We start from the raw sequence: 20632 nt of genomic DNA on the forward strand, positions 1-20632 counted from the left end.
GTTTACACCTCCCCTCCCCCGTTTCTCCCCTCACCTGCCAGGAGCCGAAGGCAGGGCGGGGTTGTGCTGGGAAAAGTCCGCTTTGCATCTATTCAAGTTGTCGACGGGCAGACCTAATTTAAAAAGACCCTCATAATGGCACAGCAAATAAGCCGTCAAACGAACCCGTGTGTCCAGCCCGGGCTCTGGAGGCCCTACCTCGGAGGCCGGGGCTGTGGATCCGGCTTTTTGAGAGGCACCCGCGGTGTGGTGGTGTTTGGGGGGTCTGCGGCAGGCAGAAGCTGGCCATGTGTACACCTCCTCTTGAGCGATACAGCTTCCCACAGTTACCAGAAACTGCCCATACCTGTCCTGGCAAAATGCATCCAACAGTTGCCATGACACTTATTTTCCCTTCACTCTTCCGTCCCAACTCCTGGGCGCTCCCGTGTTGGATAGAAGGCGCGGGTGGGTGAGAGGCGGCGATTAGTCACTCCCCGAGGTCTTCACATCTTTGAGATTGTTTTCTTGCCTTTAATCCTCTCACATCCACAAAGTCCCCTAGGACACCACCCTTGCACCTCCTCCTCAAACCCGCCTAGTAGGAAGATGCTGAAGGGAGGAAGGAAGGGGTCGCCAGGGCGTAAGACAGGTTAGGAGACAACAGGGCAGTGCCTGGGCACGGGCTGTCGCGGGAGCCCAGGGCGCGCCGGGGCCGCACCGCACGGCGCCGAGACACAGCGCGCACGCGCGCCGCCGGCTGTCCCCCGCGTCCCCCGCCCCGAGCGCCCCCCCCCTCGGGAGAGAGCGGCGGGGCTCAGGGAGCGTGCGCGCGGCCCGCCCCGGGCGCGGGCGGAGCGGCGAGGAGGGGCGCGCGCGGCGCTCAGCCCGCAGAAACCGCGAGCAGCGCAGGAGGACGGATCCCCGGCTGCGAGCCGCACCGCGCCGGTACGGGGCCCGCGGGGCGGGGGCGGGGACGGGGGTGGGGGCAGGCGGGACTTCACGCGAACGGGGCCCCGGGGAGCCGGCGGGACCGCGAGGCCCGCGAGACCCTCGTCTCTGGAAACTTTGTGCCGGCGCCCTCACCTGCTCCCGGCCGGTTCTCGCATCCTCGGGGCGGCGGGGGAGGAGAGGCCCGGAGCCCTCCGCAGCGCCCGCTCCTCCCGGCCCGGCCCCGCCTGCCCTCGGCGCGCAGCCCCTGCTGCTCCCCCTCCGCCGCTGACGCGCGGGCGCACCGGACCCCGGCCCTCTGCGCTCGGTCGCGAGCCTCTTCGTCTGCTCCTGGCCCCTCCTCCTCCTTCCTGACCCTTCTGCCCTCCGGCCCCGCCATGGCCTCTGTCTGTACCTCCTCACCCCGCCGGCGGCGTCCACCCGCTCAGAGCCCGAGGCGCCGACGGCGGCTTTCTGCATCTTCCAAAGGTTTCTGGTGCTCGACAGAAGCAACTTGACTTTGAGCGATGCCAAGTATTCCACTTGAGTATTTCTCCGCTTGGTAGATTGGTGTGCACAGTGCTAACATATGTCTTTTCATTTTTCCTAAGTGCACTTGCTCCGGAGCAAAGTTGAGTTGTTTGTGTGAGAGAGCAGTTGCCTGCTGTAGCGGATTGTATAACTATTTTATTTAGGTGGATGGTGCCCATGGTACCAGCCAGTGTTATGGCAACTGGGCATCCCAGAGGCAAGGGAAGGAGGAGTGGCTTACAAGTGCAGTTTTCCTGTGTAGGGATTTTTTAAAAACCACCTTGTACTTTCCATCCAGCAGGACCTCAAGGCATTTAGCATGTGTTAACTCGTTAGCTGTTCATTATAGTTTTATAAGAGAGGTAGGTGGAGAACGTTACCATCCCGTTTTACAGATGTAAAAATGGAGGCAAAGAGCGAATTCCGGACTCCTTACTAACCTTGAAAGAATACGGACCAAGAGATTTAACCCAGAGTTTCCTGGAATTCCTAGTCCCTAAGGCCACTCAGAAGTATAATGGAATGTTGGAACATCTTCTCTGAGCCAAATCCATGCCTGGGACTCAGCTCTGCTACAAAGTTAAATGACAATAGACAAGTCACAGCTTCTCTCTGCTTATTTCCTGCTCTTTAAAATGAGGGGAACAAAGGTGCTGTATTCGTCCCAGAGTTGTGTGTATGTATTTCTGGAAGCTCCACTCCTTCAAGCTGCAATTTGGTTATTGTTAACTTGTGGACTCATCAAGCCCCCCAGTTTCGGTTCCCTAGAGAAACGCAGGGAATGAGGCACTCCCAGAATGAAAGAATAACTGCCTCGTCTTTGCCAGAGACACCTGAGAATTTACATCAAGGACAGGCCAGGGGAGAGACCCCCGACCTGGGTGAGGGAAGAGGGTTGCTGGAGGAGGTAGGAAGGAGCCCTGCACAGGCGGCTTGACACATGGGCCCTATTCCTGCCTCCAGCTCTGACTCATCTTCTGACGCTTGGGGGAGGAGAGGTAGTTAGTTGCTTGATATTTTTGGCTTTCCCCCATAAAACTGGAGACAGTTTCCTTCATTCCAGATCTTTTAAACGTCGGTGTCGAACGTGTTTATGCTGAGTTCTCATCTGAAATCTTTCATATTGGTTGACTGCAGGTATGAATTCTGTAATATTCTTTAATAGAATGGCATAAATGTATATTCGTGTCATAAAAACTGGCCAGTTATATAAGTACAGGAAATCTTTTAAAACTTTAGCATAAAAACGTTAGCATTTTTCAAAGATGAGCTTTGATGGATTCCTTTGCAACTGGGATTTTGTTTTAAGGCAAGGTGGATTAAAAATGCTTTTTTCCAATATCGCAGGAAAATATATTAATCATTCTCTGCAAAAATTAAAACTTTACTGAAGAGGCCTTCTTTTGAGCATCTTTCTCAAAAGTAACTGCTGTGTGTATCTTGTATGTATTCTTTTAGACTCTTCTAAGCATTTTCATAAATGTCTATTTGCATAAAGTGATTTTTTTTTTTAAGTGATTTTTTTTTTTAAGTGAAATTAATTATTTTAAAATTGACTAGTCCCGTTCCTAGAGATTTGGCTTCTGTACAGAACAGGTAGCATGCTTTTAAGTACAACTGGTTGTAAGGTTTTCGTCTTGTTTTTTGGGTTATAAAGTTTTAACCCTGATAGCATGGTGGTATTTCTCAGGGCAATGGGCAAATGACCCCCTCTTAAACAACTTCAGAATAGATGAATCATTATGATCCTAGGCTTTATTCTCAAGTGCAAATGAAAACTTTCTTTAAAAAAAAAAGCCTAGGACTACTAGTATATTTGCCTTTTCTTTGCTTATAAAGAGGCATAAACGGGAGTGGAGACAGGGAGAGTTGCTAAAGTAACGACTGGCTGGGTATAAACTTAACAGTGCTAACATTTAAGGTGGTAGCTTTATTATTTATAAAAGCTTCACTGGGGTGAAGACAAAGAAAGGGAAGGAAAGTGTTAATTGAGCACATTTTGAATCACCAACTTCAGGAAATGGGTGAGTTAAAACAAAATTCATGTCAGGAGTTTGTTGATTTATATATTAAACATTTATTGAGGACTTTTTACCATGCTAAAGGTACTGTGCTGAATACTGGGGTAGAAGGCAAATAAAGTCCCTGACATTATGAAGCTGACAGGCTAATAGTGACATTCAGAGAGTAAGTGTTTCCCCAGGTTGGCTAGAATTAGTGTCATAGTTCTGAATTCCTGGAAATCAACATTGTATTTATTTAACCTTTTTAATTGTGAGTTATAACACGCAACAAATGGATGACTTGAATTATCTGAAAGAAAATACAAGTGTAACTATCTTGCAGGTCAAGAAGTATCTTCCCCCTACTCTTTCTCTAGGACAACCTCTCCCCTTCGCCCAGAGGTAACCTACTCTAACTTTTGTGGAAATCACTTCCTTCTTTTTCTGTAGTTTTTACCCCCAAGTATAAATCTGTAAACAACATAGTTTTGTTTTGCTTTTTTTTCACCTCTGTAAATGGGTTCAAAGTAGGAATTCTTTTGGATCCTTTTTCTTTCTTTTGGTCAGCATTTTATATATATATATACACACACAGACACACACATACATACATATACACACACTTGTGCATATATACACGTAGTCTTTTGTTTGTTTAAATTCATACAGCATGCTGTTTTTTAAGATACACCCATGTTGTTGTAGTTAATTTTTGTATGAACATACCACAGATTATTTATCCTTCCGCTGTTGATGGACACGTGGGTTGTTTTTGGTCTGGGACAATTATGAACAATCCTGGGTCAGATGTGCATACCTTCAGCTTTACTAGTTGATGCCTGTTTTCCAAAGTGGTTGTACCAATTTACATTCTTCAGTGGTGTCAGCCTTGAATTTATAATCCATTGTATTTGCTGTTTAACCACAATATGCTTGGATGTTTCTTGAATGAGTGAATAAATGTTACCTAGGTGGTCTGACTCTTGGCCCATTATGTACCAGTGTATTTATATTTACTTACGTTTAGTTATGTGGTTTGAACTAACATACCACTCAAACATGAAATGGTTTTTCACTTTATTTGGTTGACAGATAACCAATAGAATCCTTCCATTGATTTTTTTTTTTTTTTTTTTTAGATAAGTAGTCATAGCAAACTAGTCCATTCCCATTGTTTATAACAAAATACTTGAAACTGAGTGATTTATAAAGACAATGAAATTTATTGCTTATAGTTTCTGAGTCTGGGAAGTCCAAAGTCCATCTGGTGATGGCGACAGTGACACAGGGGTCTCACATTGCAAGATGGTGGAAGCAGAGAGAGCAAGAGAGAGAGAGACTCTTCTCTCCTTTCAAAGCCCTCACAACCACGTCCATGACCACCGTGTTTAATCCATTCACTACCGCATGGTCCTACAATCCAATCACCTCTTCAAGGCTCCACCTTTCAATGACTATAATAGGATTTCCCACCCTCTTAAGAGTCACAATGGGGACCAAGTTTCTAATACATAAAACTTGGGGGACACAATTCAAGTTTCAGTGAGTTGTGGGGGGACATAATTCAATCCACTACACATAGGAAAATTTAAATTAAAAAAGAAGTACTAAAAATAAAAGTGTCTTTTAAAGGTCTTGAGTGAATCCTACTGGTGAATGCTTACCTTGTGCCCAGCCCTAAATGTGTAGGACAGTCAGTGTGTGATGTGTGCAGGAACCAGGCCTGTGCTTGTGAAAGTGTCTCTTTGAGGACAGGGACTCTCACACTTGTGTGCATGTGCTTAAGGCCCTGAGTACAGACCTTGCTCATACGGTGGCTTGTACTTCTTCCTAGTCAATTCTGAAGTAACCATAGTTCCTTTGCTACGGAATAACTGACTCTTTTACAATCTTTTTTTTTTTTTTTTGTCGTTTTTTCGTGACCGGCACTCAGCCAGTGAGTGCACTGGTCAGTCCCACATAGGATCCGAACCCGCGGCGGGAGCGTTGCCGCGCTCCCAGCGCAGCACTCTACCAAGTGCGCCACGGGCTCGGCCCTACAATCTTTAAAATGTATTTTTCTCCAAGTCTTCCTTTGTATGCAAGGGTATAGGTAGTTAAGAGCTGGATTTGGTATAGAGAATTCCTGCTTTCTGAGCAGACAGTTGCCAGGTTAACTTTGCCTGAGTTTGGTTTTGCTAGCTGGATTTAAAGCTAGGGTGAGTGTGTGTGTGTGTGTGTTTACGAGAGAGGATGGGCAGAAATGGGAAGTCACCTCAGGGCAGGTATCAGATTCAGGTATTTGTTGAGTACGTGCCTAGTATTATGTGCTAACAGTCTGTTTCTGTCCTTAGAGCAGAATATTCTACAGTTCTACAGGTTTACAATGTACCTTCAGGGAAATCTTTTTTCTTAGCTGGAGGGATGATGGAAGAACACCAGCCCAAAGAATATGAGATTTGTAGATCTTTTTCGTTTCTTCTGTAAGGCATCTTGGAAAATGGCTAAATTACTCTTATTTTTAGTCTCTATTCACATAAGTCACAAATACTGTTTTGCTTATATAATAAAGATTTTTGTCAGAGTCTCTAATCATAATTTTAAAGACCACACATGTATAAATGAGAACTCTCAAGAAAAGACACCCCATAGGAGGAGGAGTAAAAGGTAGTGTCAGAACCTTTTAATCTGAGTGACGGGGGGCGAGATCTTGTTTGTGTTCTTTGATGTACCCCGTTGGCCTTCCAGTGGGCAGTGTTCACAGATGATCTCTGTTTTCACACCCACTGCCCAGGCGAGGAGCCAGGGTGTGGTGGTCATGGCCATGCCCTGTCATGTATGGCCCACCCAGCTCACCTCTGCATTTCCCATTTTTGTTCTTACAATGACAGAGACCTCCCGTCCAGTTGGAAGTCTCAGTGAACAAAAAGGCTTCTTTGAAATTCATAGGTAGGGCTGGCTGGTTAGCTCAGTGGTTCTGGTAACACCATGGTCCAGGGTTTGATCCTGTACCGGCTGACTGCAAAAAAAAAAAAAAAAAGAAAGGAACTCATGTGCAACTGCTGAGCTTACTTTACTTCTGCCTTTATCTCAGAACAGTGTCAGCATCAATGATCTGTGGCGGGGTTTTTTTTTCACTCTTAGGTCTCTGAGTTTGTGGGTACACATGAGAAAAGTCTTTAACAAGAACATGCTGCTTCTGTTGACTAGTAAACATTTAGGTGGCAGGGAGAACACGTGGAGCAACGGCCCTCCACACATGGGAGAGAGGGACCGTGAGCTGAATTTGCTTGAAGTTTTGCGGAAGCACAGGTGAAAATAAAATCTGGGAGAGCACTGTCAGAATACCAATTACATATAAATTTGAAATCAAGATTTACAATGAACAATTTTGCTAATTTAGCTGTTGTGCCACACTGGTATCCTTGCCAGGTTCTCTCACCAAATCAACTTATTATTCTGGCTCCCATGTAAAGAACACTGCCAGGCTCAGGCCAGAGACTGGGGAGGGGGCTTGGACTGACAGCCATTTGTTGTAGTTGATTTTCTTCTATTGAAAATAATTTTTATTTTTAGAAATTGAAATAGGAAATTACAAGGAGCAGTTTAACCAGCCATTACTCAGCACTCATAATCGTTGGTCATACTTACTTTATCTCTCTTTTCTTTCATAAAAACAATTAAGCATTATAAAGCTGAAGCCTTCACCCTTGGGACCCATGTTCTCTTCTTTCCCCATTGAGACAACATTCATGCCTATGAAGTTGACAGGTTTCCTTCTGAGAATATGAGGTAATTCAAAAAGTTCACGGAAAGATTCATACTGTCTTAATTCTGGTTTTCCATGAACTTTTTGAAGTACACTTGTATAGAAATAAAGTTTCCTATACTCCTACTCAGCAACAGTCAGCACAGAAAGGCTGGCTGGTTGGCTCACTTGGTTAGAACATGGTGCTGATAACACCAAGGTCAAGGAGAAGGGTTCAGTCCCCGTGCTGGCCAGCCGCCAAAAAATAAAAAGGAAAAAAAAAAAATCAATACAGAAGACTTCTGTGATCAAAAGTGTGGGGATTTCTCCCCAGACACCAAGTGGTTCTGCAGTGGAAACCAGCTGGGTATCCTCCAATTCAATTCTAGCACTATCTGCCTGGAGATAGCATCAGATTCCACAGATTGAGGGCTCAGTCCCCAAGACTGCTCCCCTCTCCCACAACTTTCAGGTCCTAATTGCAAGCCCAAGGCTGTTTTACCTAGGCTTCTGACTGACTGGCTATAAATTGGGGTTCCCACAACCCCCTCCTGGGGTTCAATTAATTTGCTAGAGTGGTTCATAGGACTCAGGGAAACACTTATGCTTACTAGTTTATTATAAAGGATATTACAAAGGATACAGATGAAGAGATGCATAGGGCAAGGTATGGGGGAGTGGTGTGGAGCTGCCATGCCCTCCCTGGGCACCCCAACCTCCAGGAACCTCCATGTGTTCAGCTATCTAGAGACTGAACCCAGTCATTTTGAGTTTTTATGGAAGCTTCATTATGCAGGCATGATTCAAGCATGGACAATTGTGTAGAAATGTGTTTGGAGAAAAAGGGTATGATTTAATACTAATAGACTGAGTGTGGAAATCCAGCAAGGACTGTTTGTTCAGATTCTTGGCCTCTCTGTGCAGCATTCCTTCCTCCTGAGTATGGGGCAGGACTCCTGAAATGGGGGTCTTATCACCTATAGTCAGGCAAGGTAGGTCAGAGGATTTCTTTATGGCCAGGTCTAAGACAGAGAGGCAAGGGAAGTTTAGAGCAAACCAGGAACTGTGGACAAAAACCAAAATGCACATATCATAATATCACACATTCCAAACCACTTGATTTATTTAAATACCTATTTTAAGTCAAACAGTGCATTTTTGATGAATGTCAAGAGGACACAGAAATCGCTACTAGTCTTTATTTTGTACTGTCACGTGTTCTGTGTTTAGAGGACAGAACTCTTTCAGGATTAAAGGTGGTACATCATGTCACATGATGTTTCTTATAACAAAAATTAGAAAAGTATTCATATTCAGTGTTTTATGGATCTTCAATTACTTGGTATAAACTTTTAGCCAAAGATGATTCGACATGGCAATGAAATGGAACTTGCTTCGTCCTGGATTATATCTTAAGTCCAAATAACTACTGTATTATTTTATTTGAGAATAACCTTCTTTAAAAAATGAATTACATCTGTGGAGTTTCTTGTTCCATTTATCCTAGAAATTACAGTAGATTTTTTTTTACAATAGCAGCTTAATTTTAATATTTTTAGATTCCTTCTTAGAGAGGTACTTCCTAGAAATAAAAATTCCCAAACCTTCACCTCCAGAAATTCTGATTAAGTAGATCTGGGGTGAGGCCTAGGAGTCTGCATTCTAACAAGTGGCCCAGGTGATTATCATGTAGGCCTCCTTAGGACCACAGTTTGTTTTTTTGTTTGTTTTTGACAGCTATCCGGTAAGGACATCCAAACCCTTGACCTTGGTGTCATAACATTGCACTCTACCCAACTGAGCTAACCGGCCAGCCCAGGACCATACTTAGAAAAATACTTTACAATACCATGATGATTTTATAACTTATTAATTTCTTTTTTTTTTTTTTTTTTTTTTGTCTTTTTCGTGACCGGCACTCAGCCAGTGAGTGCACCGGCCATTCCTATATAGGATCCGAACCCGCGGCGGGAGCGTCGCCGCGCTGCCAGCGCAGCACGCTACCGAGTGCGCCACGGGCTCGGCCCTATAACTTATTAATTTCAATGAGGGGTTGGCAAACTTTTTCTGTAAAAGGCCAGGTAGTAAATATTTTAGGCTCGTGGGCCATGCAGTTTCTAAGTCTGCCGTAGCATGAAAGCAGCTGTAGTTAAGTAGCAAATGAATCTTGCTGCGTTCCAATAAAATTTTATTCATGAACACTGAAATTTTAATTTCATATAATTTTTTATGTGCTATGAAATACTATTCTTTTGGTTTCTTTTTCAACCATTTAAAAAAACGTAGAAACCATTCTTAGCTTCATAGGCAGTACAAAAACAAGTGATGGCTAGATTTGGGCTGCCAGCCATGAAGCCAGAGGCCACTGCATTCTCTTATAGAGTGTGAACTGTAATTTAGGAATGTTTTAACAGTTTTTGGAATATAGAGAGAATTGTGTATATTATCTTATTGTATTTTAAGAAAATATTTTTTTCAGGAGACAATTAAAGCCAAGGGAACAACTTTAAGATCCTCTGCCTTTTGACTCCTGTTCACCAGCTGAAAACTTGATTCCTCCCTTAGCTTGCAGGATGGCTGAGACACCCAGCTGCCGTCAAAATGCAGTAGGTCTGCTGTCTGTCTGCATGAGAGGGGAGTGTAGCTTCACCACGTTCCCTCCATCCAGCTAAAGCAAAAGACTTAACTGGTTATCACACCCTGCTCAGGAACTCTAGTGGTTAGTTATAGATGCCTTTGATTTATAAAGAAAGATGGGAAATAAATTTATCAATGCTTCATAAATGAACGTAATTTGGTATAAACTCACACTCAAAAAAAGGTGGGATTGGGCCAGGGGTATGATGAGGAAGTCCTTGTAAGGGAACATGCTGAAGCTCACTGCTGGAGTTTTAAGGATTTGATAAGTCCAAGGAGACATCAAAGGGAAAGATGATCAAAGGGTGATTAACTATTAACTACTGAGCTCTTAGCCCTGTGAACTTTATTCTAACTTATAAATTCCTTTTTTGTCTTCCTTAAAGTAATAATGAATTTTTAAGGACTGAGATCTTATTTGTGAAAAGACCTGCATTTTCTGAGATTTCATGGTCCTGCTTCTCAGAGGGCAGTAGTGACTTTGGCAGTTTTGAGGCAAACATGTCTACCTGGATTTTATTGCTGATGTGTGTGTTTGTTTGTTTTTTTAAAAATAAATATATAAATCAAAGTTTACCATTTAACCAAATATCTGTGATTCACATTTAATTTTTACCACTTACTCCTGGAAGATTTTAAAGTATTTATATAAGCAATCACACAAACTCATTTCCGGTTATCACCAAACAAGTTTAAATGTAATTGTGGACTTCTGCAAGCATTTTCTTGGCTCAGTTTCATCAGATTTTTCACACCCAAAGACCATCTCATGCCAGTAGCAGTTTAGGATTTTTAGAGATTAATATCCAGATTATAGATAAAGCACAATCAGACTGGCTTTACGTTCCTTAATTCTTTCCCCTTTGCAGTTTTTATTTTTTTCCCTGATGAAGTGTACGTTTTGGTCTTTAGATTGGTTGATCTGTTGTGGTCAGATTGCATGTCTAATCAACAAATGGACAACTTGTGGAAGGAGGGTTCTGGTCCCAGTGGGGCTACTAATTTTCTATGTAGAGTCTGGGAAAGGCTCTTCACCTCCATTTATCTCTGATTTCTCATCTGGGAATCACAGCAGAATGATACTGATCCGGGATAGGCTGAGCAAGCTCATGTGGCTTAAACAGGACAGGCACTCAAATTTGCTTCAGCAAGTCCAGTGGGACAGAATGAGGCAGATTAATGAAAGCGACACTTCTCCCACTTGAATGTGTATACGAATCACTTGGGATCTTGTTAAACGATAGAACCTGATTCTGTAGGCCTTGGGGTAGGGCCTGAAATTCTCTATCAAGCTCCATGTGGTGTTGATGCTGCTGGACCTTGGGTCACACTCTGAGTAGTGAGGGGCTATAGAAAAGGGCTTGTGTTCTCCATTTGGAATCTAAAAATAAGGAAGTGCTTGAAAAGCAAGAATGGCAGCCTGTTTTAAATGGATTGGAGAAAAAGCATGATAGTACAATCTGTAAGACACCTCCTCAAGAAACAACTCAGTTTTTCAGCACTGTTGACTGTTTTTACTTTACTGTGATCCTGTGCGTTCTCTTTGCATTGCTGCACTAGTCATTTGATTCACTTAGTGTTATCTGTCTCTTATTGTTATTCGGTTGTTTTTACATGCATATCTTGTGTCACCTCTTTAAGATGATAAAATCTTAGCACAGGTTTATGTATTATGTTACCTTTTCTGTTCTGGTTACTATTGCTGCATAACATAATTCCAAAACTCAGTGGTGTAAAATAACTATTTTATTGTGCTCATGGATTCCTGTAGGTCAGGAATTTGGATCTGACATACTGGGGACAACTTGTCTCTGCTTCACAGTGTTTGGGGCCTTAGCTGGGAGATTCAAAGGCGACTTGATAGCTAGGAGCTAGAATCATATTGAAATGTCTTTACTCATGTATTTAATGGTTGATCTTGGCTATCAGCTAGGACCTTGGCTGGGTTGTGGGCTGGACCACTTCCATATGGCCTCTCCATGTGGTACTTCTGCTGGGCTTGTTTGGGTTTCCTCACAGCATGGCAGCTGGGTTCTGAGAACAAGTCCCAAGAGAATGAGGTAAAAGTCTGTGAAGTATGTATAATCTAGCCCCAGAAGCATCATTTCTACTGTATTCTTTTGGTTGATACAATCACAAAAGTTTCTCCAGGTTCAAGGGGAGGGGACATAAACCCCACTATTGGATGGCAGGAGTGTCAAGATTACGCTGTAAGAACATCATGTGGGAGGGGAGATAGTGTTGTGGCCATCTTTGTCAAATACATTTTGCAGTGGTCCAAAACAACACTCAGCATAGTGTTGAAAACATGGCAAGAACTCAGTAAATACTGTTGTGTGAAGAGTGGGTAAGCATCAGGGTGGGTGAGGACCAAATTCAAAAATTCAACTCTAAATGTGAACAGATCACTCCATGGTATCCAAAAAAATACATACCTCTACCTTTTATAATTATTTATAATTACCTTTTATAATTATAAAAACATACCTTACTCTGCTCACCCTGTTTCCAGCATGGAGCATCTCTGAATTTATCATATGGAACAAAACTTAAAATCTGTGCACGTATGTCACCATATTGTCTTTTTTTTTTTTTTTTTTCTCTCTCTGCTCTTATCAAGTGGACTGCCCATCTCCTTTGGGCTGTGGCATATTCCACATCTGGCAGCTGGCTAGTATCTTACAGTGGTCAGTTTTTGTTAGGCTCATCAGATGCCATGTTGCTGGGCAGATGGTCCACATATGGACATCAAGATGGTCAGCCTGGTGACGACCACATAGGCAGTTGCTCTACAGCTACGCGCCACACTGGGGGAATATCTGGCTGAACCAGAATGGTGACTCCCAGCCTTTAGCCTTATGTGTATTATGTGTTTTTATCCTCACTCCAGAACACTGTCACATCAGTTAATATGGTGGGAAAAGCAAAAAAGACCCATCCTCCAAATGTAAGATGTTGAAAGGTATTGAGGGATTTTAGCCAAATTGCTAAATCTTTCCAGGTGACTGAGAATAATTTATGAATATCTTTTGCTTCATTTTACTTTAATATGACTATAACTCAACATTTAATTGTTTGAATTTTACTCCTAATGTTCTGCCAGAAAATTATTTTTCCTTAATGAAATATTTTCACATTGTGATTTTATTTTTAAGAGTGAATATTTGAACTTTTCCCCCAGTGGAACACATTTCTGATTTAATTATGAAAATGAATGAGAAAAATAGTATGAATTTATTTATTTATGACAGTGTAGGCTAAAATACCTCTGTTTTAAAAAGAGCAGCTTTAAGGTTTTTTAATTTTTTAAACAAACTAGACAGACATTTAATGGAAAGAGAAAATGTGATTACATAAGCTTTTCAAGTATAAAAGTAACAGTGTAGACCTGAAGTATGTACTCTGACCCTCTGAAATTCCTAAAGCTAAAAATATTTTAGTCAGATCATTTTACAGTCATCTCTAGCACTATTGTGGCCACTTTCTGCTTGTTCAACATGAGAACAAAAAGCAGTAGATAGAATTTCAGTTCTTTAACTGCTGATTTTAGTGGTTGCCATCATTTAAAAAAAAAATAGGAAAGTAGTCTTCATGGCAACAGGATGGATGCTCCGAATAGGCCGTGCCTCCGGGTAGTGACTCGGTGTGGTAGTCGTCATTGCTCCAGGTGTGGATGCCAGTGCTAACCACAAGGCTGGTGCCCACATCCCAGGAAGCTCTTCAGTGCATGGAGCAATTAGTTGTTATTAGCTTATGCGTTATAGAGATCACAGGCCCACTGGGCAGACACTAATTCTGCATTGTGTTTAGCATTTAGTGCTTGATGCTTATTATTCACAGAGACCAGCATCATCTCTGACAAGATGTTCCTTACAGCTGGTTAAAAAAAGCTTTCTGGGGTTGGTTTAGAACAGTTCCTCCTTTCTTTCTTTCACCTCATCCCACCCCCTCCCCCTGACCAGGGAAGCATTTCTTCTTCCAAGAAGTAAATGCAGCTGCCCGAGCAGCTTGGGAAGGCTGTGTTGAACACCATGGACAGCAATGTGGACATTCCTTGGTGTTCTCTGTGGTCGTCCTCGAATCAGAGACTAGTGTGCTGCAGTAGGAGTGGCTGTTCACTCAGAGAGTGCCGTGCAATCTTTGATCCCTCAAATATGGGTCAAGCTGTCCTAAGAGATCTTTTTCTCCCAGTACACTTTACTAAGTCAGTTTTGATGCACCCGTGATGTAATAATACCTGTGGGTTTTTAAAATTCTTTACAGTCAAGTTCTGCTAATCTTAGACCTGGACCAGACTAGGGCTTCTCATTGTGCATACTCTGGGACTACTCCCTGCCCAGGTCTCTTTGCTGTCAGGAGGGCTTTCTGTGCACTGAACAGTGCGCCAGACTGTGGCAGGAGTTCCCTTTTCTGGGCACTAAGGGAAACTGGAGCAGCTCAGCTCATCTAGGCTGTCTTTTCTGTAAGTAGCATTTAAACATATTTTTAGGTAGATCCTCGACCCCTTCCATGCATTGCAGGCACTGGCTGCTGGTGTTAGAGCACTGTATGGCAGGTAATGAGAACACAGCCACCGCACACAGTCACACAGAGAAGTGTGTGGTCTTAAGCTAGAAGCCCAGACACCTTGGATCTTCTTGTGGTTTTACTGCTGGTCTTCTCTAAGTTGAAATCAACTCACCTTTTCTGAACCTTGTATTTTCCAGTCTGTGAAGGAGGTCAGTAGTGTTTGTCTGAGGAGCATATAAAATATCTGTGCTCTCTGGCAGAAGTTGTTTTTCTAAAACTTGAGACCAGCTTTGGCATTTTAAGCAGGTTTGTTGGCATGAGACTGACTATCGGCAGCAGGGATGGAGCATCATGTCTGTCTCACTTGGATTCTGCCCTGAGGACTCACAATCTGTTTTCTTTCCCCTGCAGCACTAAGTACCCCATCACTGCCTAAAGAATGAGAATTAACAGAATAAGCTGGGCTCCAGCCCACCCATTACATACCGTTGGTCCTTGATAAAGACCTTTTAGCTGAAACGACCAATGAGCCTGGGCACCTCTGCCTCAGGAGGACAAGCAGCTTCCCAGACAGCACGATTATTTGGGAGGACATGAGGCTGAGTCCCTCTTAATTAGACAACTAGAGAACCTACTTGGAAATCTGATTGGCATCTTCCAGATTTTTCACATTGAGGAGAGAGTCATCACCAGCAGTTTGAAGGCCTAATTTTGTATTTATTACTACCATGACTTTGCTTTTAAAACTAGTAGGATTCTGCCAGAGAAAGACTTGGTGGTGGCAAGAGACTGCGCTCTGTTGTGGGAAAGGATGTTTTCACCTTAAAAGTTTCTGCCCTGTTTATATTTTACATCCAGCGCGCGCGCGTGCACGCACACACGCACGCACACGCGCACACGCACACACACACACACACACACACGAGTTTCCTTGTATCACTGCTTCCTTGTTCCTCTTCATGATGTGATTTCACTTGTATACCTCTCTGTGTACCCCTGTAGTACTGGCTAGTCATCAGATGTGAGCCCTCAAAGAGGCGTATAACCTTGGGTGGAGCAGCTCCCTTTGGACAAGGGCAGTTTCTGGGAGGGACTTGTGAGCTGTCAGCATCAGCATTCTGAGCAGCACCGCACAGCACCTGCTTCTGCAGTGGTTCTCAAATGTGTCCCCTGACCAGCAGCATCAGCATCACCTGGGAAATGCAAATTCTCGTGTCCCATTCCAGAACTACTGAGTCAGAAACTGGGGCGGGGGGGGGGGGGTATGGCCCAGCAATCTGTTTTAGCAAGCCCTCCAGGTGATTATAATGCAAGCTAAGTTTGAGAACCACTGCATCATAATATAACCATTTTTAAAGTTTTCTTTTAAAAAACTATTTTAAAATGTTAAGCATAAAAATGGCATATGACTCAACCCTTCATTCCAAGGTATTTAACCAAGAGAAAGGAAGGCATATGTCTCCACAAAGACCTGTACATGAATGTTCACTGTAGCTTTGCTTGTAATAGTTTTAAACTATAAACAACCCAGTGTCCATCTCCAGGTGAATGAACAAATCATGGTATATCTACACAATGTAATACTACTCATCAATAAAAGGAAATGAACTATTGGTATGCCCAACATCGTGGATGAATGTCAAAGTAATTATGCTGAGTGAAAGAAGCAAGACCAAACAAAAAGAAAATTGTAGGATTCCATTTACATAAAAGTCTAAGGACTGGCTAGTTAGCTCAGTTGGTTAGAGTGTGGTGTTGATAACACCAAGGTCCAGAGTTCAATCCCTGTACTGGCCAGCTGCCAAAAAAAGAGTCTGGAGAATGCAAATTATAGTAACAAAAGAACAAATGGTTGCTTGGGAACGAGGGTAGAGGGCAAGAAGGATGGATTATAAAGGAGCGTGAAGAAATTTGGGGGGGGTGATGGATATGTGTATTATTTTGAGGTCATGGGGTCTCAAGTGTATATACATGTCAGAACTCAAGTTGTACACTTAAGTTGTATATCAGTTTGTACATCAATTACATCTCAGCCGAACTGTTAAAAAAAAAAAAAATTAAGTGTGATGGTTACCTGGAATAGGCAGGGGAACAGGTGGGAGAGGAACACATTTTTAATGATGTTCATGGTGCTCATCATATTATTACATAAATGAATAAAATAGAGCCAACAGAGAAAATAAAATCAACGAAAATATCAGATTGCTCTCTTGATGCAGCAGCCCTGCTCCCCAAGAAGCTGTCTTCATTGCCAGGTCCAATGTCATCACTCCTGGCCATGCTTGCAAGCAGCTGATGTAGACTTCTTTCCTGGCACACACTCTCCTGTACCTTGTGTTACAGTCACATGGCTGCTTGTCTTCTCTTCACTGCATCTTGCTTAGCTGCTGTACCCACTATGATGTCTGGCCCTCACACTACTGGGTGACTGAGGGTACATGGAAGAGACGTTTAGCTCAGTGTTGCATCTCTTACAGGCCCAGTGAGCATCCTGCAGTGCCTTAAATTTCATCCATGTGTTCTGGTCTCTGAATCTCCTCCTTTCAAAAGGAGAGATTCGTCTCTGTTATTGCCAAAACTGTATTTAACATTTGTCACCCGTGGGTTAATATGTCTTTAATGAAAAACTGGGACTTATGTTGATATTTCTTATTGGCGCATTCTTTAATTACACATCTACAAGTATTTAGCACAACTTCTACTTCCTAGATTTATTCCAGTCAAACCCAGTTTAGTAATAAAAACCCAGGAGGAATTCTTTTGAACTTCCTGATTGGCCATGTCCTTGCTTCCTTGTCTTCTTGCAGGTCTGATTTATATCCACTGTAACCAGCACTGCTCACCTGGGACTTTCTGGATCCAGACTGAGGGCTCCAACATTCCCCGGACTCTTCAGCAAGTAAGTAGACCAGGCACCACTTGTCTATGGAGCCTGGGAATGTTCTAGTCTGACTGAAGTCACTTCAGGCTTCCGTACAGCACTTGGACGTGCACAAGCACACTAGCCAGTGGGCACAGACTATAAAGCCTTGTGATTTTTGTGGTGAGAGGAATTGATGTATCTAAAATCTCAGGAAACTAAGAATTTCCTTTTCTATCATTACTTATGTAGACATTTTCTAGTAAACATTACACTCACGAGAGAATATAGATCTTCAGATATTAAAGTGAAGCCAGTGGTATTCCTCTTGGAGCTTAGAATTGGCAGAGAAAGGTAAAGTTGTTGTGTGTGTGCGCGCGCGTGCGTGCGTTTGTGTTTAGTTAGCTAGTTCATTTATTTATTTAATTTATTTATTTATGAATGACCGGTAAGGGGATCTTAACCCTTGACTTGGTGTTATCACCACCACGCTCTCCCAAGTGAGCCACGGGCTGGCCTGGTAAAGTTATCGTTTAGCCACACCCATGGTCAGGTCAGCTAAAATGCTCATATAACTTACAGGATTTAATTTATAGGTCTTTTAAGACCATGACTTTCAAATTGCCTGCGATTATTTCCGTGGAAATGCCACAGCACAAGTTAGCCAAAGTTAATTGGATTTCCAAAGTGTTCACATGTCACAGATATGAGCTGTTTTTAAATAATAAAGAGCTAAGATGACCTGGCTTTTCTGCAGCTGATCCAATTCAGTATCTTTTTAGTTCTTAAGGGCAGATCATTAAATACGTTACCGAATGAGATATCATTTTTATACTTTTGTAAGATCTCTGTCTAGAATTAGGTTTTTGAAAATATAGCCACCATAGCTATGGAAGGAGGCAAGAAGTATATAAAAAGACATGGCTATAGGGGGAATCAGAATTCTCATTTCTTCCTAATCACCAAGGAATACCACTCCCTTCATTCAGTAAGAGCAGGACCCTACAAGACTATTGTTCAGGAACACATTGGGTATGATTCTGTCGTTAACATTTCCAAAAATAAGATGACTATTTCCACTTAGAGCTTTTTTTCCCCCGATAATTACTCGGAAGCTGACTTTTGTACTGATTTTACATACTGGCATCTTAGGCTAATTTTCTTAACTGTTAATCAATACAAAAAGATGTGTCTACATCCTTGAAAGAATGCACTCTGTTATAGAAAATAAGTATTTCTGATCCATTCACCTTCCCATTCCACAAACACTATAGGCTGGGAAGAATCAATATTTAAAGTACTGACAGATATCTGTATTTTGCAGGAAGGAGATTGTAATTCCGGATTCCTTGGTGGAGGAAAACAAAACTCACTGGTCTTGTCTCCAATGATGCAAGTGTGATTGCTGGCTTCTTCATGAGCTCCAGAGGTCACAGCACACTACCACGGACTCTCATGGCTCCTCGGATGATTTCCGAGGGAGACATAGGAGGCATTGCTCAAATCACCTCCTCTCTCTTCCTGGGCAGAGGCAGTGTGGCCTCCAATCGGCACCTCCTCCAAGCTCGTGGCATCACCTGCATCGTTAATGCTACCATTGAGATCCCTAATTTCAACTGGCCCCAATTTGAATACGTGAAAGTGCCTCTGGCCGACATGCCTCATGCCCCCATTGGACTGTACTTTGACACTGTGGCTGACAAGATCCACAGTGTGAGCAGGAAGCATGGGGCCACCTTGGTGCACTGTGCTGCAGGGGTAAGCCGGTCAGCCACACTCTGCATCGCTTACCTGATGAAATTCCACAATGTGTGCCTACTGGAGGCGTACAACTGGGTGAAAGCCCGGAGGCCTGTCATCAGGCCCAATGTGGGCTTCTGGAGGCAGCTGATAGACTACGAGCGCCAGCTCTTTGGGAAGTCGACAGTTAAAATGGTACAGACACCTTATGGCATAGTTCCAGACGTTTATGAGAAAGAGTCCCGACACCTGATGCCTTACTGGGGGATTTAATGCCACCAAGGCCTGCATCAGCAGCCCCTTGAGCAGTACCAGCATCTGCTACACACCGTCTGCTCCCCTCTTTTCTTTTCAAATGGTTGACTTTTGGTTCTCCCTCAAGTGTTTTTTACACTGGGTGTTCAAGTTTATTTTAAGAGATGGGGTGGTGGGGGGAACACGAGGGGAATGTATACAATGCTAGCAACATTTTTAAAACTAACATTTTGGAATAGTGTTTATGAAAATCTTTAACTGGCTTTTAATCATTTTTAACAATTTGAACAGTTTAATAAACTGTTTGGTTCTGCTGTATTCTGAATCCCATGCCTTTTGGCATCATGGCAGGTGCAGGAGGAGCTCAGTGCAAAAATCATTTTGGGCCCTGATTAACCCTTTAGAGACCCCAGGCTGCCGACCAAAACACTTGCTTAGGAGAAGACTGATACCAGCTTCAGTGTCTACTGGATTAGCCCTACTCTTTCCTTTCCCCTCTATTATTTACTGACTCTGTAAGTTAAAATAAATAAACCTTTATTATTTAGCTGTTAAGTAATTATAATGAAATCTGCTGCAACAACCCTCCTGGAATCAATGTGCCCCAGGATTATATTAGCATTATTTTTAATAAATATATCTGCTTAACATATTAGAATTTTTACTAATAATATAAGGGTGTATGTGTATGTATGTTGATGGAAGATGCTGTCCAATAATTGTGCTAAAATATGGCTCATATGACAGACAATTATGAATGCTACTTAAAATAGACATCCTAGCTGAATCATGTCAACGTTTCACATCTTGCAGATGGGCAGATTTATCACTTACAATTCTAGAACAGTGGAAAACAGTATAGAGTGTATACTCACTCTGATAAAAGGCGAGTCCTCCATTCATGAAATTGGTTTTAACGAAAGGTGTGCCTCTGCTTGACTATTAACACACACAAAAATGCTCTCAACCAAGCCTCAATATAAGTGATAAGCAAACAGCAATGGCTTTAACTTTGGAAATGTCATCCAGTTCACTGCTAATAAATTTGACAGTACAACTCAGCAGGGATGTGGTGGAAGTTTAATGAGCTCTTCCCTATTTCACACCCCTGGGAAACCACTGGGAATTCACCAGGTTGCCCCTTACTTTTAGATAGGAGAGCCACCTGGAAGTCTAACCATACCACTGTCTACCAGAACCACTGTCACAGCACTTTATTACTTTATTTTGCTTTATTTTACTTCATTTACTATGTAGGTCATAGCTTTCTTATCCGTGGAATAATTTTCTAGATTTTCTGGTCTATTTTGGCAGGAAGCCACAAATACGCCAGTAGCTACATGTTTAGACAAACCATCTTCTAGATTTTACCTGGTTTGTGGCAATGGGTTTCCATCTAAATTCTACCTTGTTTTATACCATTTGCCCTCTCTTATAAACATGCATCATTATTGTTTAAAT

General features: G+C 42.7%; 1 protein-coding gene across 1 annotated transcript; it reads left to right on the top strand.

Moving 5' to 3' along the window:
* The first annotated feature begins 835 nt into the window (after positions 1-835).
* DUSP14 (dual specificity phosphatase 14) lies at positions 836-19821 on the top strand. Its single transcript, XM_063111314.1, has 3 exons — positions 836-927; positions 17124-17215; positions 18501-19821. The coding sequence occupies exon 3, from the start codon at positions 18593-18595 to the stop codon at positions 19187-19189; it is 597 nt and encodes a 198-aa protein (XP_062967384.1). The 5' UTR covers positions 836-927; positions 17124-17215; positions 18501-18592; the 3' UTR covers positions 19190-19821.
* Positions 19822-20632: the final 811 nt, after the last annotated feature.

This window comes from Cynocephalus volans, chromosome 10 (genome assembly GCF_027409185.1).
Source record: "Cynocephalus volans isolate mCynVol1 chromosome 10, mCynVol1.pri, whole genome shotgun sequence".
Classification (NCBI taxonomy): domain Eukaryota; kingdom Metazoa; phylum Chordata; class Mammalia; order Dermoptera; family Cynocephalidae; genus Cynocephalus; species Cynocephalus volans.